The sequence below is a fragment of the Ceratina calcarata genome, unplaced genomic scaffold (assembly GCF_001652005.2).
Source record: "Ceratina calcarata isolate Rehan_Ccalc_2016 unplaced genomic scaffold, ASM165200v1 scaffold557.2, whole genome shotgun sequence".
Classification (NCBI taxonomy): domain Eukaryota; kingdom Metazoa; phylum Arthropoda; class Insecta; order Hymenoptera; family Apidae; genus Ceratina; species Ceratina calcarata.
The window spans coordinates 323347-347706 of NW_017176762.1; the positions used below are offsets into that span (position 1 = coordinate 323347).

Below are 24360 nucleotides of genomic sequence, written 5' to 3' on the forward strand. Positions count from 1 at the left end.
GTTCGTGTAATATTTTTGTTTTATTTACTTCTTTTCATATATGCAATTATAAATGTGGCGAATGATAATATACATGGACATAACTGTGTCATTCGGATGTCGTTATTGCGCGCACACACGTAAACTATATACATAAATACATACACAGCCTTCGCATTATATAAACATTAAGTATAAAATATAAATTAAATAAATAACGAAATGAAACAAGAAATTGTTGTGAGCGCGCAAAAGGGTGCACGACGTAACAACTTACGTGTAGTAATAAACATAATTGATGCTAATAAGTTTGATAAGTATATGTAGTACATATTATAACTTGTGTATACCCTTATCGAAATAAATGAAATGTATTTGATCTTTTGTAGCGTATTTTGTAGTGGTATTAAATTTCATCTGCTTACATTTAATACGAACTCATACTCGTACATTATTCGTACGTGCACTATATATGTTGTTTTTCTTTCGAATAGCATAAAAATATATAGAGATATACGCATTTTAAAACAAAATGGAATTCATATTTGCTAATTTTCGATTTCTCAAGATTTTGTGCAATGAAAAATAAAAGTATATTCTTATAAATAGAACGATTATCAGTAGTAACGTGATGAAACTTGTAATCAATATTTGCGTAGTACACGAATTTACAAATTTTTTCCTTTTCAATGCGAGAGTATGAAAATGTACGATTTTTAAGCTTAGTTCCAAATGACACAGATTTACAAGGAAAAAGAAGAAAACCTATTACACTCGATCGAGTTACATTTAATGAAAACGAATGCAAAAAGAAATCATATCACCTACCTTTGGTATACGCAAATTAATACATATTACATCGATCAGCGACTAACTTTACTGATTCGTGGATTCGAGTAAATTGAATGTAGAAAATGAACCACGGAACTCCGACTAAAGCGATATATACTCTTCGCTAGCGAGACTGTCCGTTTCTTCCGTGTCCGAATTGGTCGCAGCTTGTACTCGCGCGTACTCGTCGGTGTCAATACTTTTGCAAAAGTGTATCGCGTATTTCAACTTTTGACGTAACACTGGCTTACAAGAATACCTCGGCATTTTCAAAAGGAAAAAGCACGTGTAACTCTCGGGAAGAAAATGATCCGGTGGGTTGTACTTGTCCATTACCTGAGTAATCCAGACAAAAATTATGAAGGAAATAATTATAAAATATTTTGTAACAAGATAAAAACCATCTGTCACCTGCAAGACAAAATCTCTTCCCCTAAAGTCGGCGATCGTTCGTGGTAAACGTGTTCTACCCCAAACGAATCGTAAAAACAATGATCTCTCTTGGTTTGAGAATTCTTCCATTACTTCCCAGAACCATTGGATCAATGGAGCGGTCGCTTGTATACCTAACGAAGTAAATGCATTACGAGAATTTCGAAGAAAATTATAGATATCAAGATTACAATGAAACATTATTTGTGAGTTTACCTTTGTAAGTTGCAACGGATTTGAGTAAGGTAAGCGGTATATCCGGACTACCGCACACCATCGTTTCTAATTCTGGGCCGCTGAACAGTGCCAAAAATGGTACAGGGATAACTTTCGACATTCCCTCGCGAACGGCAGTTACTTGAGCGTCGAATTCGTGTAATCTATAGTTCAATGCTAGCTGGACGTACTCGTGTTTATTTTCTGGTGTGATCTTTCGGTATCTAAAGGGAACAATTAATTACCATCGTGCACAAAAAGTCGTAAGCCACGATTAATTTTGACATTCATAGTTCGATCGGTGAAGAAACCGGTGAAGAAAAACTACCTGCTAGATAACGGTATATCGTGTCCTGCAGCTGATGGTGTGGAAAATGGCATTTCAAGAGTTTGAAACACTTTTTCGTCAGGGTCCATATCTCGGATACACAGTAAACCAGGAACATAGTCCCGATCGACTTCGGTCAAATCTGCAGGCGTCAAAGGCATACCGGCGAGTTGTTTCCACACAGGTTCCGCTAAATTCAAGCTCAGCGGACTCCCGGTTCTGATCGCTATACCCATTAGAATCCCGAGAAACCGGAACATATTCATGTGCAACGATGAATCAGCCGTTGGATTTAGTAAGAAACAATCTCTGTTAGTGCCGCTGTCGTCTCGACCATTTGGTGTCGGTATAAGTAAAGGCAAGGAACCATTTTGTAATTCGTCACACATTTCTGCTATACTCTCGCTATACCCGCCTCCGCAATCATCCACACTTTCCCCTGTTAAATCAAATCGATTTTTATTTTATGAATTCCTATTCACTTAATTTTTAAACCTTTATAAGCTACAAATATACTATACCTATGAATTTCACTTTCCAAACTCTATGAGGGAAGAACAGGACATCCTGCGTAAGCAAAGATAACTTCGAGACCATTTGTCCGAAAACAGATTTAATACCATCCGGACCAGCCAAGCCACCCTTACTTCTCGCTCTCTTTACTTGTATTCGATTCAATTCTATCACTGGGCCGTGCTGCCGATCCCTGACCATCGTCGCTTGAACCACTTTACGGAATGTCGCTTCTTTAATCGTATACACTAATATCGGAGCCAGTTTGCTCAAGCTAATAGGACCGGTGATTGGAAACATCGGTAAACAGGGACAGAGTAATTCGGCAAAGTGGTGAAGAAGTACCAATCGGTTGTGCAGTACAGGGAAAGGAAGATCCTTGACTAGATCGTACTCCATTGGAGTAGTGGCCGGCATTCTACTCTGTGTCGCCTTCATCGTGCTCCATGCCAAAGTATGCGCGCTACCGCAAGCGACCCGAGTAATCTTTTTACCCTGCAACGCGTGAACCAACTTCGGTCTCTCGCTAGCACCAGTCGTGCCGTCGCCTAACTGGCCTTCGTCATTGTCTCCCCAAGTGAAGACTTCTCCCTTATCGGAACAGGCCACGCAGTGTAACGAACCAGTCGCTATAGAGATGATCTTCTTCCCTTGAAGAGCCGCCACTTTGCGCGGTCTTCGAACGTGATCATCCGTCCCATGACCCAAACGATGGTAGTCCCCTTTACCCCTTTAGAAAATTAAAGAGAATGATAAGAAGTGCTAGCTTTATTTTATTATAAGTAAGGAGTGATCACTCGAATACTTACCATGTATAAATTGCTCCCGATCTGGTCAGAGCTACTGAAAATTGACTGCCGCACTCGACCTTAACGACACCGAGACCTTTGAGGGACTCGATCTTCATTGGAATCTTGCAGCCGTCGCTGCCTCCTCTACCTAGCTTCCCATAATCGCCGTCGCCCCAACTCCAAACGTTATCGTCATCGGTAACGCAAAGAGTTTGTGCGTCACCGCTTCCACATGCAACGTCGATTACTTTATAATCTTGCAAAGCTTCTACCAGTTTTGGTGACAATCGATCCTCGCTGTCTCCGTGACCCAAGCGTCCGTACCGACCTGAAGTAAACGAAACTTTTAATTCTCTTCACCGACAGAATACACAAACACGTTTTCCTTACCCTTTCCCCAAGTATAAAGCCAACCAGCGCTCGTGATTGCCGCACTATGATGACCACCGCAGGCAATGTCAACGACCTCGGTTCCTAACAATTCTTCGATTAGTTTTGGCCGATCGTACGACAATCTGTTTCCGTGACCCAACTTTCCGTCGTCGCCCTCGCCCCAGGAGTAAACGTGTCCCTCGGAACTCAACGCGAGACAATGTTTCCCTCCGGAATTTACAGCCACCTTCTTCACGAATACATGCTGAATTGATTCTAAGAGAGTAGGTACCATAACAGAATCCGTTCCTCCGATCCCTAGGCGTCCGAGAGCACCGTAACCTGCACGGAATATTAATAATAAAAGATAGGACAGCACTATTAGAGAGAGGAAGAATGAAAAGGAATAAGTGATTTACCGGTGGCGTAAACCTTTCCATCGGCCGTGACCGCGAACAAAGTCTGCTCGCCACCGGTAAGTTGAATTGGCCGAAGCGCGGACAGGCTCTCGCATAGGACGGGTAGCTTCACCTTTCCGCCTTCGAGGCCGCCTAGTTGGCCACGATGATTGTGACCCCAGCCGTAAATCGCGCCGGAACCGTCCCACGGCAGCGTCCAATCCTCTGGCCTGCGATTCAACCACTGCAGCAGCTGTTCGTCGTGCTCCTGCTTAAATAGCTCGTGACTCTCGTGATTGTTGCTGTTCGCTTCGCCGTCCGACATCATCTCATTGATTCGTTTCTGCACTTCTAAACAAAACGCTCTAGGTAGAGACGTTCGATTAACCAGAGACTTGGCTACGCGAGCGGATAGGCAGTATCTTCTGAACCAAGACCACTTGTGAATCTCTGAACAACATTGCATCCCGTCCAATTCCAGGTCACAAGCCAACGCTACTAAAACTTTAAAGAAATCACTGTGCATCAGTTGTTTCCCACCGCGAACCAATGGATCTTCGTAGGTGTACTGTTTAAGTAATGCCTGAGGCAATGAGCCGAGGAATGAGGAGAGAGCGACTTCAGGGCGTACGCCGGGTCCGCTGGTATAAACCACTTGCAGCTTCTTTAATGCCCACATCCGCTGCTGAGCCGACAACACGCTCAGCTGACTGCACTGAGCCAACGTGGCAGCCAATCGTGTAGCCACGTTTCTGTCCAAAGTGATCAAAGCGTTGTCGAGGAGGCATTCGGCGAGAGCTATAGCTGGTTGAGACAGAACCACCCTGTCCGAGACGAGCTCGTGCGGTGCGAGGCTCGCGAGTACCGGGTAGACGGTGAATCGCCATCCCCAGCCGTTCACGGATCCATCCGAGGAAAATCGCCATCGTAGTTCGTCACCCGGGATCCGGATCTCAGCAGCCCATTCGCTCCATTCCCGTCCCGATTTCACCGCGAGAACTCGATTACTTCCATCCATGATAGTCAGCGGATCGTGGCGTTTCTCCGTCGAACATCGCCGATCAAACTCGATCCTGAGAGTTTCTGCCCCAGGTATCTTCACATGCCCAGTTAGCGTAGTGCCGTCTATATACGGATGCGGACTTTCCTGTACTACTGGCTGCGGCATGTTAGTCCTGTTGTTCGAATTTGCTACCGTGTCTTCTAATTCTGTGATACACAGTTCCAATACCATACTGCGAATAGAACGATTCGATTTCGCTAATGCTATCAGCACAGAAGATATTGTCTCCTTGGCTCCTTTGCACACGCGATTAGCGACCGCGAGCTTCAGAAGGTCAACCAGCATCCTGGCATCCTCCTCCGTTAAAGTACACGTGAAATCGTCCAGATTCGGATCCGCGGTGACTCCGTCGCCGACGATCTGTGCGTTCGATGTGAGAGTAGCTGCTATCACGCTCATCGCACTGCTCGACATTTTTGAAGCACGAGAAGACAAACTTGCCGAACTAGACATCGATGGAAAAACTACTGCCAAAGGGTAATCCTCCGACTCGGGGCTAGTTCGTGGACTACTGTTCAGATTAACCAGTTCTGCTGGTGCTTCGCCACCGCCTTGAGCACTATCTCCCACGTTTTGGTAGACGTGATTGTGTCCACCTCCGTGTCCTCCGGTCACCGCTGCCTCTGGCAATGCTATTTCGGGCACGTTGTTGGTACCAGTTCCAACTCCAGCTCCGATGCCTCCAATGACAGTAGCCGCAGATGATTTTGACATAGTCGAATGACTTTGCAGTGCAGTAACCACCGCGATACGCGCTTGTATTATACGAAGCGCGTTTATCACGTGCTGCAATGCTTGCTGTTTCGCGACGTTGCTCTCTAACGACAGGATTATGCTGGACAAGGAAAGTCTGTTACCGGATGTATTAAAGTTATTGGAGATCGCGTCGCCGGTGCTGATTGCATCCACGGAATTAACAGGCGTCGAGAGAATAGTAGACATTCTATAAGCTTGATCCGTTTCCGTAGAAGATGTGATTGCAGAAACGATGCTAGCTCCGATATTAAATTTTAAAGATGTCTGACCGAGTGGATCCTTTGTAGTTGGGAAGGTAACTGGCTCCTGATTATTGTTTGCTGGCTGATCGGTCAACACCCAGGCGATGCTGTGGCTGGAGCCACAAGACACTCGATTCACTCGTGGATCGTCTAACTCGTGCACCAACGATGGTTTCTTATTAACAATCGTCGATCCATTTCCCTGTTGGCCGTGATCGTTGTCTCCCCAGGCGTACACTTGTCCGGTGTCGCCTACCGCCAGGCAATGAAGAGCACCTACGGCTACATGTATCACCTTCTTTCCACGTAATCCTTCGACTAGCGTCGGTTTACGGACGTGATGGTCATGACCGTGGCCGAGACGGAAGTAGTCGCCCTTACCCCAGGTCCAAACCTCGCCGTACTTGGTCAACGCGAGAGAGAACTGAGCTCCACACTCGATCTGTACGACACCCAGACCGTTCAGTCGATCAACCAGTAAAGGCGTATAACACCCATCACTGCCTCCGCGGCCTAGCTTGCCGAAATCGCCGTCGCCCCAGGAGTAAACCGAACCGTCAGCAGTCAGCGCCATGGTCTGTGCGTCTCTGCTGCCGCAGGCGACTTGGATCACGCGCTGACCGACTAGAGCTTGAACTAATTTCGGTTTCATTTGCGTTGCAGTGTCACCATGGCCCAATCTTCCATACTCGCCCAGGCCCCAAGTGTACAACTCTCCACTGCTAGTTATCGCAGCAGAGTGCCCCGATCCGCACCCGATATCTCTGATCCTTTTCGACTTGAAGGCCTCGATCAGCCTCGGTTTGTCCAGAGACATGGTGTTACCGTGCCCGAGTTTTCCGTCTTCGCCTTCACCCCAGGAGAACACCTTCCCGTCTTGAGTAAGAGCTAACGCGTGCTTTCCACCTGAATGCACAGCTACTTTCTTGAGAACGTACTGGCTGAGGAACGGAATGGGTTTCGGCTCGCATATGTTACTGTCGTCACCAAGGCCGAGTCTACCGTTGGTACCTTCTCCGCAAGCGTATAGTTTCCCTTCTTGACTGACCACAAAGAGAGTCTTGCTACCGCCGGCGATGTGAATGGGTTTTAACTTCGAGAGGACTTCGCTGTAAACAGGTAACTTGATCTTCGACCCGTTCAAGCCTCCGAGCTGATCCTTATCGTTCAATCCCCAGACATAGACGGCCGAGTGGTGCTGCGCCGGTGGCTCGGAACCGCGCTGCGAGCTCATCTGTTCCTGCACGATTTCCCAGTCCGAGGCGAGGAACGAAACGGACGTAGTTAGTTGATTCTCAAACATTTTTCTTTTACCGACTATCTGAAGGCCACGAATCCTACAGTCTATGCCACCGTTCCGGCATTGTTTTATTGCTATCTCGATACACGGATAATATTCCTTGACATCCTGGAGTAGTAGGACGCTCGTGTCGGTATGTCTGACGCTGATATCTCTAATCGTCGTTAGTTCTACCAAACTGTTGAACGATTCACCGACGTTCACTGCGATCAAGGACGGCATATAACTGCTGTCCTGCGGATTCACAATTATCTTCAACGAGTGTACCAGAATACCGGGCATCATCTCGATGCGAATCCAATGCTTTCCTCGGGAACCGCAGCTCTGCCAGTAGAGTCCCGAACCATCGACCAACCGCGTTGCCCAGCTCTCCCGCGACGAGACACTCAACGTCCGTATGCATTTAGGCCAGTCGTCGATCAAGGACGACTCAGTATAATCCTGTCTGTGATATCTGCCCGGTTTTCCAGCGTACACCGCCGCCGAACCTGGTTCCACAATCCGGTTGAAACCGTGGCGATGGCAGCGTTTCGTGTAGAAACAATTCTCGCAGAGATTGTAGCTGTCGCAATACTTGCACTTGAATCGAGGACCGGATATCGGCAGGAGATGACAGGAATTGCATGAGACGGAGTGATGACACGATGGAACCCGCTCCATTTCTATCGCACAGCCGGTCCAGCCGCTTTGCTGCGGGAAGTCTACCGACACGTCCTTCCCATTATTTATTATACCTGTGACTACACCGACGCTCTGATGGTTCACCGAGCCCCACTTGTACTTGGGTACGGTAATCGACGCCTTTACCCTCACTTTGTCACCGATCTTAAGGGTGGCCGGACCTGGTATCGTCGGCGGATGTCCCAAAAGTTCAATGTGGATAAACCGTACCCAGTAGTTACCACCCTTTTGTTGCCATGCTACTTGAACGTTCAAATCGTGTAAACCTTCCGAGTCGATCTTAATCACCTGACCAACGTCGCCATATTCCACTTCCTCGTAACACTTGCAGCATCGCACCAACATCCCCACGGTCAAGTTGTCCCTTACATAGATCGCATATTCATCGACGGAGAGGAAATCTGTTCGCTTCATGTAATTCGGGGGAGCTATCGAAGAAGAAACGGCGGGATCGTGCGTGGATGGGGAATCGTCTATATTTTCGCTGGTAGAATCTTCGGGGTCCGACATCACACTCGAGAGGGTATCACTGTCGCAGTCATCAGGATTCTCGAGCAGCCAAGCGACTACGCTCTCTGCTGTTATGCATCCTGCTCCTGTGCTGAGGTTCTTGATCGCGAACTCGACGCTCTTCCTCGGGAAACCCATCTCTGTGAGCTGCGCAACGACGGGGCTCATAATCAGAGGACTCTTCCGACCGCTGCTTCTGCAATGCTTCTTCTGGCTTGAAGTTAGAGATACCAGAGAACAATCTGATGCAGGTGACTCGGGTTCTGAAAACTGACTCGTTGCTGATGCTACTACCCCGATTATCCCCGATGTCGTTGCCCTCACTATCGACGATACCGCTCCTTGAATCGGCGAGTGCCTCAATTCAGAGGCCAAATACTGTGAAACGGCTAGGGCTGCTTCTTCCAATTCTCTTCGCTTAAATATAGGCTTCAACGGTTGCGGTCTTGTAGCTCTTATGAGCATCTCCTGGAACAGAGTCGTCCGTCTTGCACGAAAATTGTTTCTACCTTCGTTGCTATCTTCGCTATCGATCTCCCGATTCACGCTATCACCGGCGCCACGATTCTCCGTCTTCTCGATGCGGCTACTGCTGTTACTATTATTCTTAATATTCAGCTTGACGACGTTATCATCCTGATCGTCTTCATCGTTGTCCTCGTCGCCATCCTCTTCTCCTTCCTCTTCCACTTCAACTTCGTCTTCCATTCCACCGTTGTCATCATTGTTATCATCTTCCTCATGATCCATACTGCGTTTCACGTCGTCCTCATCGCGTCGTCGACTGTCGACCTCGAAGCTTTCTTCCTCATCCATTTGACCATCATTGTCGTTGTTGTTATGATTGTTGCTGCTGCTGCTACTGCTGCTACTGGTGGCGCACCTCTTATTGTTGATCGGGTACTTCAACACTTTTCTCAGCTTGGTCTGATGATCCAACATGGTCTTTCCGGCATTTAACGCGGCGAGTTGTTGCTGCTGGTTCCGCAAAATGGTTGCGTTTACCGAACCAGCTATCACCGGCATGCCATTTGGCCTCTTGTCCATTCCACGGTGACCGAGCAACAAATTGGCCCAAACGGGAACGAAACAGTCTGGAATGGGCATTCGGTCCAAACGGAACTTCTCGCCTACCCGTTTCATTTCGAAAAACGAAACCTTCTTTCGCGCCTCATCGTTATTACTTTCGTGTACGTGCACAAGAACTTTTGAGTGCTTAGTAAATCTGCATGTAGTGGCGAGCTGCCCGTCGATCTCTACGGTTCCTCCAATTCTCGGTCTGTCGTCGAGGCCACCGACGACAATGAGAGCCGCCATCACTGTGTCTTGAATATTCACGCTGTTCTCTCCGCCATTCTCATTCACCTGTATGTGGAACAAAGGACCGTCGCTCAAGAGGTCAGAGGCTAATGATAATTTCGAGGTCAGAAATGTATTCACGGTCGCGTTCCACTTCGACAGGGAATGCAGATATCTGACCAACGAGACGAGCTCCTCGGCTACAGTAGAACTGTGAGAGGCAGTCAAAGACACACGACATTTGTTGGAGTACAGCTCCGACGTTATTCCCAGATCGCAGGTAAGCGCGATGTGACCCAGTATACGAAAGATCTTTTCTAGTAGTGGCATCTGCTCGGAACTGTCGGCTGACCAAGAAGGTAGAACGGCGGCTAACAGACGCACTGCCATTATCTGTTTCTCCAGGTCCGGATTTCCCTGCATGGCTATTATGCTCAGAAGGAAATCGATCCACGGCTTTGTGCTCAGGGCTTTACAGAGCTCCGTGGACTTAGCGATCGCTCTCAGCGTACCGAGGGTCGCCCAGATTTCATGATGTTCTCTGGCGAGTTGCGATTGCGTACTCGAGTCGGGCTTGTAAGCAGAAGATATGATACCGCGTAAAATGGAAGCGAGCACTTTTATAGCAGACGGAGCTACCCGGTCCGCTTCGATACCGCAGCACAGCAGAAGAACGCGTAACGTGGTCACAGAGGCAGACTTCAGGCAGGTCGTTGGATGTACATCTGCGACGTCCTTGTCGATTTTAGCTAAATCTTGCGGCGAGTCGATATCACTATCTGTTTCCGGCGGCGTCGGAGGCTCAGCTAGCTTCAAATCATACTTCCCTTCCTTGCCCATGCGATACGAGTTGGTAGCACCGGTGTCCCATTGCACACGGATCCAGCCGTCGTCGCCCAGTTCACCGATCACGCTACCTTCGCCAGGCGGAGGTCCGTCCTGATCGCCCCACTTCCAGTCCACGCCACGGACCACTCTTGTGCCGATCTTCATCAGAGGTGCTAACTCTTTGCCAGTTAGTTGGACGCTCGGTGGTTTGTTCTTGTCTAAGCTATCCTCGTATATCACCAGCGAGTCTCTCGGCTTGCCTGTTGCGTCCGCATCCGGTGATGAAGATGGTCCGATCTGTCTGAGTAGTGTTAGGATACTCGACAGTGTACCAGAATTAATTAGCAATCCAATCTCGTTTGCGTGCTGATAATTTGTCAGCATGCCCAAGATCGTTAACAGAAATCTGGCTCTGGGCAATTTTCTCAGCCAAGTATAAGTTCCCTGGTTCAAGCTGCTCTTATCATTGACCTTCGGCTTGCTTGGTAATTCCGCTTGCACGATGTACGCTCGCAAAGCATGTACAGCCCAGGAGCTCACCTCCGCTTCGGCCAGGATAATCCGCGACTTTTGATAAGGCGTTATCGACTCGATGTTCTCTAGGCAATGCATTATTCCATCGCTGAGTGATTTATTCTCATGGGAAAGACCCAACCATCCATTCAATAGCGAATACTTCACCGACGTCAATAGATAATCCTTCTTCAACAACTGCTGCATCATCAAAATTCCCTGTTCGCGTAACTTAGCTCGTTGCATCTGACAGTACATAGCACGGCGCAATGTCTCGACGTCTGCTCCGTCCTCGGTAATCACGAAATTTATAATGTTCGCCATCAGCTCGCTCGAATCGATATTCAAACTCTTTTGTTTCATCTTCTCGGTGATCTTAGCAAACGCTTTTCTTGTTCCCGTTTGATTTTCCAGCTTTGGAGAAGGCGGCGGCTGTCTGTTCGCTTCCTTCTGTGTTGGCATCGGGGACGGGGTACACGTCGACAAGGGTGTCGGCGCCGACGTCGCCGTTGGCGTTGCTATCGGAGTAGAAGCCGGAGTCGGTATTTTTATCGACGCCATCGTCATCACTGTCGCCGAGGTTGGCGTTGACAACGGAGTTGAGGTTGTTGTTATTACAGTCGACATTATCGGTGTCGTAGTCGTCGTCGTCGTAATCGTATCTTCATCAGATTTGTTCTTCATCTTCGCGCTCTGAATTGAAGCATTCACGATATCCTCTGGTTTACCCGGCGACTTTTTGTTCTTTCGAAAGTCCCTGATCATCATCTCGACGGTCTTCCGCAATTTACCAACAGTATGCAACAACTTGAGATCCTGCAACCCCTTGATTTCATAACTGGTCGCAGACCTTACCTCGTGCAGGAGAAATCTACACTTTTCCTGTGCGGGTGCGCATACTTCCTTGTAACTTCTGTTTTGTTGTTGTCTAATCCTAATCAAATTCCATTTGGTTTGATGAATAGTTCTCACCATTTCGGCTAGTTGCTTCGTGAGCTTCGAGCCGATCTCTGTTCCCGTTTCCTGTTGATCGATCAAGTTGATCACCTGGTGGCCCAGAGCGAGGTGCTTCACAACAACTGCCATTAGCAATCGACTGACTTCCTCCACCGGATGATCGCCTGAGAACTCTGTGTGCGCCAAAAGGTTGTTAGCTTTCGAATATTTATCGACAATCGTCAAGAAGGAGTGAACTTGAGCGTCGGTCTTGTGCGTCTCGACCAGGGCGTGAACGAACGCCGTGACTCGGTCATCCTCTCGTCGTTCCTTCTGCGGCTCGTTTTTGGTGCGCACAGGAAGCGGAGGTTCCGTAGGTGAGTTCGCAGCAGTTGAAGTGTTGCTTCTCGCCTCTCCTTTCTCCTCCTCATAGGGATTCGGTGGCTGCAACACCTGCAATCCACCTCTAAGAAAATTGGCGTTCAACCAACGACCAGCTTCCTCTTCGGCTGTCTGCAGCGGCAAGCTCTGTCGCATCCTATGACTGTGAAGTCCCAAAAGAAAACCCAAAGCTCTCTCCGTATCCAACAAACAGGAACAGACGTCTGTGACATCGATTGTGATCTCAGTATTTTCTGGTTCTGATTGACAATAATGGCCCACGAAATATGAGTCCATCATAGACTGAGGTAGCTGGCAACGAGATGAAGTATCGACCCCAACAACTCTCTGAAGAGTTTCCAGGGAATTCGATCTTCCATCGAATCGTAAGTCCTGAACGTCGTACACGTTTTTGTTCACCACGACCCAAAGTCCACCGTCGCGATTATGGTTCTCTAAGTCAGCCCAGCGGATAACCGATGGCTCGTCGGACATCGATACCTTGTTACCATGCTGCGGAGCTATGATACCCGGCCAGGATAAATCATCCGTCTCGTTTTTCTCTATCGTAGGTATCAACTTATTAAAACGGTCGAGAGCATCCAGTATCGGTGTCATTATCTCCATCCAATTCATGTTGAGCAACAGCAAGGGATAATCGAGTTGTAGCAAGATGAGACAGGTGATCAGTTCAGGCAACAAAACGGTTACAATATCGGCTCGCAGAACTGTGCTGACGAAAACGAACTGTTTAACACTGGCATTAGCCAGTTCGGCTGCAAATGCCATTATATCGGTCACGTGAACACAGATCTGAGCAACATATTTATTCAACAGCGACTCTGCGCCCAGCATCTCTTGATCGCGACGGCTCTTCGTTCCAACGTCCTGGATACATTCGTACATTTGTGCGATCAGCAATCGTTGAAATTTCAACAAGAGGTTCAAACTAGGAGAGTTGTCATTCCTTTGCGATTCTTCATAATTATGGGTCATTTGTTGCACAGCCAGTAATTTCGAATGTGTAATATAGGTACCGTTTCTAATCAATTGTTTCACTAATTGAAGCAAAGATATGCTCGTGTTGTTCTTCTCCGAGTTCAACTCCTTTGCCTGTTTCGTATCTGTCGACTTGCTGCTCGCAAGAAACTCTTTCCCGTCGGCTAGCTCACTCGTCTCCGCGTTCACCGCAGTTTTCAATGCCAACTCGAGACCGCCGTCCGCCATCAAACTGGAAACTAACAAGTCTGCCATAAACTGCTGGCCATTGCTGGTATTTATTTGCTCGAGATTGGCGCACGTTGCTTTCGATAGAAAATTCGACAAGGTTTTCGCACGTTCATTCGCAGTGGGTAACAAAATGCTCCAGCCGGTTTGTAAAACAGCTTGAGCCGCTTCTTGAATGGTCGCTAGGATCCCTGGACTACTCGCTAGCGCAACGCAACGCTGCTTCAAAGAGTTCAACAATGGGGTACCGGCCAGTCCGACCGATTTGCTGTCGATGTTGTGCGTTATCATGGTGTGCAACTGTAATCGAATTAAATTTAATGCAGCAACTGCCAGACACTCTCGATCTTGAGTAGGTGGTCGCGTGCCTGGCAATCCTTCGCACGTTTTGCTTAGCAACGTATCCAATAGTCGGAAAGTTTCCTCGCACACATCTACGACGAAAGCCACCCGGTTTGCAACCGACCAGGCGGACGTGCACCAAGCAAAACTTTGCATCAGTCCGCAAGCCAAACCAATCACATTTTTGCCAGACAGCGTTGGACAAAGCGTCGGCTCTGAGACGACAGTACACAACGCTGGATCGATTTGACCGTAATCGTTTCTACCCCAACCATATACCAGCTGATCTTCGGTCAACGCAAGCACGTGTAAGCTTCCCACGCATAGTTCTTTCACTTTTTTCATTTTCAGTGCTTCGATCACTTTCGGATATCTCACTTGTTCCTCGTTTCCGTGTCCCAGTCGGTAGGCTTCGCCCTTTCCCCAGGTGTAAACTTCACCATACGCCGTTAATGCTGCCGAGAACTGACCACCGCAATACACCTTTGCTACATTTATGTCTAACAATTTATTAACGATCTTTGGCGTCTTTGATCCATCCCAACCGCCCCTGCCGAGTTTTCCATAGTTACCATCGCCCCAGGAGAATACGATACCGGAAGCTGTCACGCATAAGGTCTGAGAATCTCCACTGCCGCATGCCACGTGAACGACCATGTGTCCGTTCAAAGCTGACACTAACGTCGGTACTGTCACGTTATCCGAATTCCCGTGACCCAACCTTCCGTAATTTCCTCTTCCCCAAGTATACAGTTCACCGTTCGAGCTAAGAGCCGCAGAATAGGTGCTTCCGCAGGCTATGAATGTGATATTCTTCTCGACCAGGGCCTCGATTAGTTTCGGCTCGTCGTACCAAGTTCTGTCCCCGTGACCTAAGCGACCACCATCGCCGTTACCCCAAGAATAAACAGAATTATCTTGCGTCAGAGCTAAATAGTGTGTTCCATCTGGATGTGCAGCGATCATAGTAACTGGTTTTTCCAAGAAACCATACACCCTCTGCGGATATTGCGTTTCAGATCCATAATACATCATATAAACATTTCCATTATTTGAGAGAATCATCAGAGCCCTTTCAGCGCAACAAAGTTGTTTAACACCGAGCTCCGCGACTGCATCGCAATAAAATGGAGAGGTTCCATTGCCAAATTTCAAGCTGCCCCAGGCTAAAACTTCTTGGACTGTCTGACTATGGTTCTTTTGGATCCTATCGGTAATTATCGGCGGCAAAAGAGGAGCGGCCAATCTGCTCAGATTGCACATTATTATCACCGCTGCTTTTCGTAAATCCACGGACGTGGTATCGTCTTCGGGAAGCCTTAAATATTTTAGTAAAACCTCGCAAGGACCCGGCAAAACGTTCGCGTCTTTCCATCTTGATTTAGACGTTGGTATCATGTTCAACCGACGCAGTAACGGTACCAATGGCGCTGTGCTTCCTGGGGGCATCACTCGATTATCTTGATGCTTATGCTTGCCGCTCAAGTGAAGTAACAGGCAAACGGAATCCAATAAACTCGATAACGTAGCCCTTTGCGTCACCAATTCGAGCAACAAACAAAGAGCCGTATGCTGATCGGTTAGTGGGATTGGACACGACGATTTTCCACTGACTATATCCCCTGTAACGACTTGTCTTAAAAATTTCGCTGATCGTTCCACTACTTCCAACCAAACTTGAGAAACATTGGTTTCCTCGAAGAGCGTAGCTTCAGGCAATGATTGTAGGGCCTCCAACGATTCCGACAGGAGTTCACTGCAAAATTCTATGTCTTCTCCGGACCTCCAAGCTCGTCTTAAGTATGCGAATGAAAAATTTAACGCCGCGCGAGATCCCACTCGTGCTAAACCTAACGTTGCTTTCTCGTTCGGTCTCACAACTTTCTGTAATTTGGTAATAGGCTTCGATGCTGCGGGAGTGTCTTTAGACTCTTGCGGTTTATGCCGAGAAAGAGCCGTGAAATATCGTCGCGCCACTACCAAACGTTGTCTCAATCGTGTTGCAGACAACGTACTATTCGCAACTTCGTAACACAATTTTCTTTGTTCCTTGATCAATAAATTAATGCACGATGTTAAGTCGGTGACGGCTGAAAGATTTTTCAAAAATTACAAGCAGGTACAAGATGTTTCACAAGTGGGAACTTTGTTACTCAAAATATGATAATTACATGGTTGAGGACCCCAAATCCAGGAATCCATTATACGTTCTACCGATACACTTTTCTCTGTTAATGCACTTGCTCTTGCCAATTCTTCTTCATCTAGTTTCTGACATAATCCACAGTTGCATCCAGTCTGTGGACCACAAATCCCATTGCAACAGAGACAAGATAACACTCCCATATTACAATAATAATGGCCACTTTCACCTGAAGTAATTAGGAAAATAATATACGATTAACTGAAAACATGCATTAACTAAGTTTATGATGATTCTTGATACCTTTTCTAGCTATCACGCCTGCTGCATTAACTAGGCTATCACTAAAGGAACCTACAATTTCTCCATCTCGTACCATCTCATTCCAAAGTTCTGCTAAACCATCCTGATAAAGCAAACGCTTCAAATCGGTTTTGAGCCATTTGGCATCCAAGCGGGCCTCTGGTCTCATTATAATATCCAATTGAGTACTCATGTTGCAAGTGTTACTATATGTACTGTTATGTTACCTCAAATTCAGTTTTAATATTTCTAAAAATGATTTTGACACTGCAGTTTAACATTCAAGTCACTTCCTTTACTTACATTATTACATTAAGTACGCTTACATATTGTTTATAATTCTGTCATACTTTCATCATTGTGCATGTCTGTTCTATATCCACCTCGTTCTTAGTAACCCAAGTACTTTGAAACTTCGAAATTGAACATCGAATCCGATGATATTACAATTTTAAATGATTCCCAATTATCGTCGAATTCACTTCCTATAGGTTAATCAAAGCAGCGAGATGTAATTGAGTAAAATCTTTGATTTTTCATGCGCTTGTGTATTTGGAGGGTTGCAAGTTCAACCTGGGATAAAACAACCAATATTTATTAGAATTTATGCTTGTCTTCTGTTAACATCTATAATTGATAAAAGATCAAACTTTCTATACGTACACGGATTACGATTAAAATTGTCATTTTCCGGCTTATTAAATGCGGCGTTTGCACAACGCGATTGCATTTGATCACGACATAATTAACTTTATTAATTTTCGCAAAAATCGCACGATTTTCGGCTAAGTATTGATCGTAAAAAAGCGAGCCATACAATTTGCAGTGTCGCAGTAAACAATACGGAATTAAATATACAGAGCATATATCCACGACAGGCGTGTAAACTAATCGGTGTCTTTAAATAAACAATTAGCTTTTACGTATTCAATCACTGAAATATGAAAGTTATTTTGTCTAACTTTTATTCACTGCCAATCAATCGTTGATTTCGGTGTGGAGGAACCTAATGATTTCAGTTCAACGATTTTGTACACATTACCTTGATTATTTTAAGGAACTGCTCAGATAAAAACGTAAACAATGAGATTCATAAATGACGATCATTCAGAATATTTAAAATATAAAAAACCCATGATAATGAGTGTCTAACCATCAAACAAAAATTGCTTTGTTAAAACTTTCCCAATAGAAATTTTCATAATAAACACTGAATAAGTTTTCTTATTATTCCCTATCTCTCCATCCTCTCTTACGTATGAATTGATTAAAAAAATAATCTCTGACGATCTTTTTAGTAGGCTGAACGATCAGCTGTGACTATTTGATTACAGTGTCGAGCAGTAGGAGTAAGATAGGAGTGAATTCAAATGATTGTATGTATTAAGAATGTAAAAAACCAAACCTTGAAAGCACCAAATTAATTTATACACCTGAATAATTACACGAAATTCATCGTTCACCAATTTCTTCAGATGGATACTTAGTCGTTACATATTGTGATCGTTACATTACAGTGACAATTCACCAATACATATGCACAAATTGACTTTTATGTTTACTTCTGACGAGAAAAAATACCATGTGATAGTCCATACAAGCTTTTCTTAAGTATTTATTACAGAATAATCTGAAGCAATTTTGTTAGAGATATACGTCAGAATGCTCAACTCGCTGAGGAACACACTCATCTGCCAAATTAGAAAATACGGTGAGGAATAAGTATAGGTGTGATGATAAATGATAGGTTACACGTTTTCGTGCATGCTCCCCTGTAAATGAGAATTCTTCACAGTATAAATAATAATTTTAGGAGAACGAGCGTACACGCGACACTCGTTAGATACAACTACGAATACTGTAAATCGATGTCAGACCGCGGAATCGTCGAGCATTCTTTGCCAATCATGCGGTCAACCGACACCGACGACGCATCCACATTTAATGAAAGACGGGGAAGTAGTGCCTGGCGTTCAACTATGCGAATTCAAACAGAGACGGAACAAATTGATGGAGAGCATTATCTCCCATGCTTCCGTTGCAAACTTAGGGAAATCTCATATTCTGATTATTCCTTCTTCATCCAAGATGTACATGTCCGGCAAAATTCCTTACATTTTCCGTCAGAACACGGATTTCTTATATTTCAGCGGTGTCCAAGAACCTGACAGTATTTTGGTAATCACAGCGAAACAAGAAAACTTTGTAGCGACTTTATTTATGGCGCAGCAAGATCAACATGCAGAATTATGGGATGGCCCTAAAACTGGTATCGACATAGCGCCTAAAATGTTCGGTGTTGATTCAGCTCTTCCTGTAACAGAATTTGAACAGTTCTTCGTTTCTTTCATCAATGAAAATAGAAAGTGTACCATTTGGTATGATAGTATCGATGTGGCACAGCCGAATTTACATGGAAGACTGTGTGAATTAATGAAATTGACCAGTGATCAAACACTTGTTTCTCCAACAAGCCTAATGCACAAGATTAGATTAATTAAGTCACAGTCTGAAGTAGATTTAATGAAAAAAAGTTGTGAGATTGTCTCAGCAGCAATATCCAAGACCATAGAGGTATCTAGACCTAAGATGAATGAACATCAATTATTTGCAACTGTAGATTATGAATGTAGAATGAACGGAGCCGAATTCCTAGCATATCCGCCAGTGGTTGCTGGGGGTAACAATGCCAATATCATACATTATATTAATAACAATCAGATAATTCAGAACGGAGATATGGTTCTGATGGACGCAGGTTTGTTAGTACACTCGTTATTGATACAAACAAATGTTTCAGTCTTTTTATCCATTGTTTCCTTTTCATATCAAATCTTGTTTAGGTTGCGAATACCATGGCTACTCTTCTGATGTAACTAGAACCTGGCCAATTAATGGAACATTTACGCGAGAGCAAAAAATTTTATATGAGATCGTACTGGACATTCAAAACATTCTAATCAATAAATTAAAAGAACTGCCGTCGTTAGATCAATTGTACCACGATATGTGCTGCTTATTAGGCAAGAGATTACAACAAATCGGATTGATACCTAAACATTTAAGTAGAAATGAATTACTCTCGGTAGTTTATGCGTACTGCCCGCATCACGTGAGCCATTACCTGGGAATGGATGTGCACGACACAGGCAAAATTTCTAGAAGCATAAGACTTCAACCAGGAATGATAATTACAATAGAACCTGGTAGGATACAAAGAAGTTTAACTTTTGCGTTTAAAGTAATTACATTCTTCGTTGTTCGTAGGTATATATGTCAATTGTAAAAATCGATACGCCCCTTCGGAGTTTCATGGCTTAGCTGTTCGCGTTGAAGACGACATTCTAATAACAGAAAGTGATCCGTCAGTGTTAACAGAAAGCTGTCCAAAAGAAGTCTCTGAGATAGAAAATTTAGCTAGTCGATGTTCGTATCGACGTGACAATAGCGGTAATTAATTTGCGCTCTACTACAAGAAATTAATCATTCTGTTTTATTTCAGCTGGGTCATGTGATGGATAAAAATCAACAAAAAATATTGTATATATTTATTTCATTCGTAAATTTGCTTGAACGGGAATGATTGAACGTTATATACTTGTAACCAATAAAGAAATATTAGGAGAAAGAGTAAAACGATATACACAATAAGGGCCAACATGAACATTTAGGGACAATTCAGTTTATCCACGAAATGATTAACTGAGCACGTACAACAGTATGACATTAAACTAAACTACAAGGTATTTATATGGTACGTTGGATAAATTGGTGAAACGATGATAATTGTACACATTTGTTTTTTAAACTATAAAACGAGATTCTTCAATTTGGCGTCGGCTTGCTTTAAAGCGATGAAATTCATCAATTGCTTCACTCGTAGACGAGCCCAAACCATATGATCGTGCAGTGCGTGAACCTGAGCGGCTGCTAGAGCTGCGCTTTCGGGATATGCGACCGTGGTGCATCCAATTCCTGCGGAACAGAATCACATTTATCGGATAATTTTCTTAAAATCAAAAACATAAGCACGATCGTAGGCAATGGCCAATGATATTACCTGAGGGAACGTTGATGGAGGACCACAGATCTTGTGAAATGTTCTCTGGTTTAAAAGGCGGACAATTAATAACAGGCAGGCACGTGTTTCCAGAAAGTACTGGACCTAAGCCGTTGCTCCTCCCTGCCACGGCTATAAGCACCACCTACGAGTAACAAACAAGACTTTCGCGATAACTTCGAAACAAACAGTGAACATTATCATATTGTTTTGGCGATTAAATGGTTCTCTGACGTATGGATGTACGTCCGAGCGATACAGAGTCCGTTACGTGTTCGATTAATACAATACGCGCAGCGAATCAACCAACGTTTTCGCTGCAATTATTATTTATATTCAGATGAATGTAAATAACATATTTTTTTATAAAAAAATCCCTCGAAATGTTGAATTTATGAATAGAATTTATGAAATTATGAATAGAAATGTGTATAACTTAAAGTAAATTGCTCTTATGGAAAATTATGCATTTTGATGTATTCTTAAAAAGAAAAGCATGTACCTTCTCGTAATCGCCTTCATATTCTGCAAGGATGCGCAACGTTTCTTCAGTCCCTTTGTGAGCGCTAGATACACGAAGTTGGACGTTCAAACGCAGAGCCTTTGCATGGTTTGCTATTTTTTTACAATGTTCCTCATCCGATGGTGATCCCATCAAAATAACAACAAGACTGCTAACTGGTGGAACGAGGTAGTCGAGTTGATTTGCCACCCACTCGAAATTACGTTTTACGGTATCTAAATCTTTCTCGGTTACGGTAGTTAAATTTCTGTACACTTGTTTATCCTTCATCAATCTCTTGTCACCCGATGGCCAAAGCCTCCAAGAGTCACTGTCAATTATATCTGCTACCATAATTTCCCCATTTACATCTATACCAAATTCTATTTTCATATCTATAAGAGCACAATTTCTAGTTGCCCATGCTCTTTCCAGCACTTCAAATACCACAAGAGTAGTGCGTTGCATAATATCGTACTCATCTTTCCCTATTACAAGGCCATTTAACTTGAACTTGGCCGAAATAAGTTGCTGTTCTGACCACTGAGGATCATGATTGGCATCGTCTTTAAAAAACGTTTCCTGTAGTGGTGGGTGAAACCTATATCCTTCGGGTACTCCTGTAATATGTAAATAAACTCCTGTAAATATTTACACAATCAATGTAAAGATAATTATTATTTTATACCTTGATGTCTTTTCAAGAAGCTACCAGTGGCTAATCGTCTGGTAACCCATTCTATTGGGACCATTTCACATTTTCTTGCAAGAAAAGTGGTATCATCTACTACTTTGACAAATGCAGTTTTTAGCCCAGCCTCGTTTAATAACTGAAAGACTTTTGCTGTGGTAGCTGTACTAATCGCAGCCTTCCCTTTCAAATCGTGGGACTTGACACCATCTCCACTAGTAATGCGATCCTTACTTTCCAAGAGGCATAAGCTAGGATCATTTTGGAGATTGTAGACCTTTTTGGTCTTTCCTTCAATGATGAGCGCACCGCGTTTGTATTCTATTAAAAGAAAAATTAAACTTCCATTGGCTTTTCCATTTATCATTACTGAATACTTATATGTAGTTTGCTAATGCTTGACAAAGTGTCTTACAAAATTCTAAATAAAACAAAGCAGATCGTATATTTAAATCACAAAAATAACCACACTAATTAATTTTAACAAAAACGCTTGGAGTGATTGCATACAAGGTAAAAACAAGCATAAATCGATATCGATTATTTACAAGGAAACATCTGCATGTATGTAAATACAGTGCTGTAATGATATTCCATTACCTTGATTAAAAATCATTATTATCAATTCTCAATGCGCATTCTACGATACTAGAAAATACCGTTTTGATTTCGAAAAGTAAAATGAAAAGAGATTGCTCATGAGAGCATAAATAAACAAGCGAACTTAAACAGAATGAAAATTCTTCCTTCTTGCTCGAAGCAAGTTTAATTAAATCTGATACTTACCGGTCATGTTTCTTGATTTCAGTTCACTCTGCGAATACTAGCTTATCAACTTCTCGTGTGATAATGTCTTTAACGATCCCCACTTTTAAAGTACAACTCCTTAGCGATTGGTTTAAATTTATAAATTATCTTCTATTATACGGGTTAGACAGTAAATCTATGAAAAGGTCATTATATACAATAAGCAGATCGAACAGTGCATTCCCACCTATGAGGAGCTTGGGAAAAGTTCTGGTAAATTTATTGTATAATTTCATTGATTATAATTAATGTTTGTGTTGAGATTCTTTATATCTTGTAGGAACAGCAAAATAAACATATTATGCGAGATCGGAAGAAAACAGTTGAGCACAAACAACCAATACTATGGAAAACAACAGCATTATTTTAAACAATATTATTGTCATTATATAATAGCAAAATTATCTTTTATCGTATAATTCATTCGAAATATATTTTCTTGTCTTATACTTTCTTAATTTGCGAAAATATTCCTAATCGAAGAAGAAGTTGTTACTCAGGCGAGTTTGATGCATGCTACTTGGTGGTATAATAGCAATATATCATAAAACACAAGTGGATTTATGTTCAAAATAATAAGAATATGAAAACTTTCTACTAGTCGAATCGTTTAAAAGCACGATCATAGCTGAATAAGCTAACCCCTCCAGTAAAGAGCAGATTTCATTGGTCAATGGATCTATTCGTATGTTCTTCTAAGACCAGTCGAGAAACATTTCATACGGATCTCTTTCAAGCTGACAGAAAGGACAGACACGGACAGAACATCACGAGTCACGACGCTCGAACGCACGTGGTATGTATGTACGAACATAAGACTAAACTTCGTATTAATTAAATGAAAATGCAATTAATAATACGTGGTAGATCGTTAACAAATCAAATTCACTCAAAAGACTTTATTTAGAAGAATGTTAATTTAAAATGAAATATGTATGTCACACGTAGATTCATCTAACAATAAGATGGTCCACCAAATTAGACATAATGGTTTTGGGATATAAAAGAATTCTTAATAAAATTACTCGCTTTCCTTACGTAGAACTTTATATTTTTGTTTGTGGTAGAAAGTAAGCGTGACTTATGTTTACTTGTTTACTAGGTGATATTCCATTTACTTGATCTACCCCGTATACGCATACGTATACTTATGCAACAAGTGGGTACATTCTACGATAAAATTATCGGGAATGTAATATAATTACAAGTAAACTCGTGCTTTTTAAAGTTCCGTAGATCGAATTTTAATAAACACAGTTAAATGTATTCCAATTTCATAAATATGATCCGTACGTGTCGTAATGCAAGCTATGTATATATATTGCAAAGAAAGGATTTTAAATATAAAATTGTGTTATGAATTTAACATCACAGAAGATTTCTTGGACGTAATTAACGATTATGATAACAAATTTTGTCAAGACCTTACAATGTATTTGTATGTATATCATAAAACACAAGTGGATTTATGTTCAAAATAATAAGAATATGAAAACTTTCTACTAGTCGAATCGTTTAAAAGCACGATCATAGCTGAATAAGCTAACCCCTCCAGTAAAGAGCAGATTTCATTGGTCAATGGATCTATTCGTATGTTCTTCTAAGACCAGTCGAGAAACATTTCATACGGATCTCTTTCAAGCTGACAGAAAGGACAGACACGGACAGAACATCACGAGTCACGACGCTCGAACGCACGTGGTATGTATGTACGAACATAAGACTAAACTTCGTATTAATTAAATGAAAATGCAATTAATAATACGTGGTAGATCGTTAACAAATCAAATTCACTCAAAAGACTTTATTTAGAAGAATGTTAATTTAAAATGAAATATGTATGTCACACGTAGATTCATCTAACAATAAGATGGTCCACCAAATTAGACATAATGGTTTTGGGATATAAAAGAATT

The 24360-nt window shown here is 43.4% G+C and overlaps 4 protein-coding genes across 8 annotated transcripts in view; 2 read left to right on the top strand and 2 right to left on the bottom strand.

Annotated features, from left to right (window-relative positions):
• On the bottom strand, positions 1–17733 carry HERC2 (E3 ubiquitin-protein ligase HERC2). Its single transcript, XM_018031768.2, has 12 exons — positions 17048–17733; positions 16711–16957; positions 16385–16633; positions 16110–16310; positions 3882–16028; positions 3481–3804; positions 3109–3418; positions 2308–3029; positions 1787–2225; positions 1459–1682; positions 1222–1376; positions 1–1146 (listed from the first exon to the last, which is right to left on the bottom strand). Exons 3-12 carry the CDS (start codon positions 16575–16577, stop codon positions 913–915), a joined length of 14949 nt encoding a protein of 4982 aa, XP_017887257.1. The 5' UTR covers positions 16578–16633; positions 16711–16957; positions 17048–17733; the 3' UTR covers positions 1–912.
• Positions 17655–20012, top strand: LOC108629227 (xaa-Pro aminopeptidase 3). 3 transcript variants are annotated; one of them, XM_026817122.1, is made up of 6 exons: positions 17655–17760; positions 17860–18095; positions 18198–19142; positions 19228–19590; positions 19652–19810; positions 19887–20012. In XM_026817122.1, exons 2-6 carry the CDS (start codon positions 18047–18049, stop codon positions 19904–19906), a joined length of 1536 nt encoding a protein of 511 aa, XP_026672923.1. In that variant the 5' UTR covers positions 17655–17760; positions 17860–18046; the 3' UTR covers positions 19907–20012. The 3 variants fall into 3 exon arrangements, with proteins under 3 accessions (XP_026672923.1, XP_026672924.1, XP_017887264.1); XM_026817123.1 differs by having other exon boundaries at positions 17902–18095; XM_018031775.2 differs by having other exon boundaries at positions 17680–18095.
• The window catches only part of Paics (PAICS bifunctional enzyme), a 7788-nt gene continuing 3346 nt past the window's right edge, over positions 19919–24360 (bottom strand). The window contains exons 4-8 of one of the 2 annotated variants that reach the window (XM_018031776.2): positions 22424–22580; positions 21635–21958; positions 20947–21566; positions 20445–20589; positions 19919–20359 (exon numbers count right to left, since the gene is read on the bottom strand). In XM_018031776.2, coding sequence (XP_017887265.1) covers positions 20193–20359; positions 20445–20589; positions 20947–21566; positions 21635–21958; positions 22424–22430 — 1263 coding nt within the window. In that variant the 5' untranslated portion in view covers positions 22431–22580 and the 3' untranslated portion in view covers positions 19919–20192. Of the gene's footprint in view, positions 20360–20444; positions 20590–20946; positions 21567–21634; positions 21959–22237; positions 22392–22423; positions 22581–24360 lie in introns of those variants that run through there. The other variant, XM_026817125.1, reaches the window with a different exon arrangement.
• Positions 23209–24360, top strand: part of LOC108629226 (amidophosphoribosyltransferase) — a 4168-nt gene continuing 3016 nt past the window's right edge. Inside the window, exon 1 of one of the 2 annotated variants that reach the window (XM_026817121.1) lies at positions 23209–23240. The gene's annotated coding sequence lies outside the window, so the exon portion shown is untranslated. Of the gene's footprint in view, positions 23241–24039; positions 24146–24360 lie in introns of those variants that run through there. The other variant, XM_026817120.1, reaches the window with a different exon arrangement.

What these genes read in the sequence shown, in the direction of transcription:
- HERC2 (XM_018031768.2), bottom strand. Translation starts at nt 16,577, where the DNA reads ATGAGTACTCAATTGGATATTATAATGAGACCAGAGGCCCGCTTGGAT. An exon ending in TCGGGAGCAATTTATACATG is followed by an intron (nt 3,030 to 3,108) that starts GTAAGTATTCGA and finishes AATTTTCTAAAG; the next exon opens with GGGTAAAGGGGACTACCATC. An exon ending in TTGGAAAGTGAAATTCATAG is followed by an intron (nt 2,226 to 2,307) that starts GTATAGTATATT and finishes TTGATTTAACAG; the next exon opens with GGGAAAGTGTGGATGATTGC.
- LOC108629227 (XM_026817122.1), top strand. Translation starts at nt 18,047, where the DNA reads ATGCTCAACTCGCTGAGGAACACACTCATCTGCCAAATTAGAAAATAC. An exon ending in CTGCCAAATTAGAAAATACG is followed by an intron (nt 18,096 to 18,197) that starts GTGAGGAATAAG and finishes TAATAATTTTAG; the next exon opens with GAGAACGAGCGTACACGCGA. An exon ending in TATGGTTCTGATGGACGCAG is followed by an intron (nt 19,143 to 19,227) that starts GTTTGTTAGTAC and finishes AATCTTGTTTAG; the next exon opens with GTTGCGAATACCATGGCTAC.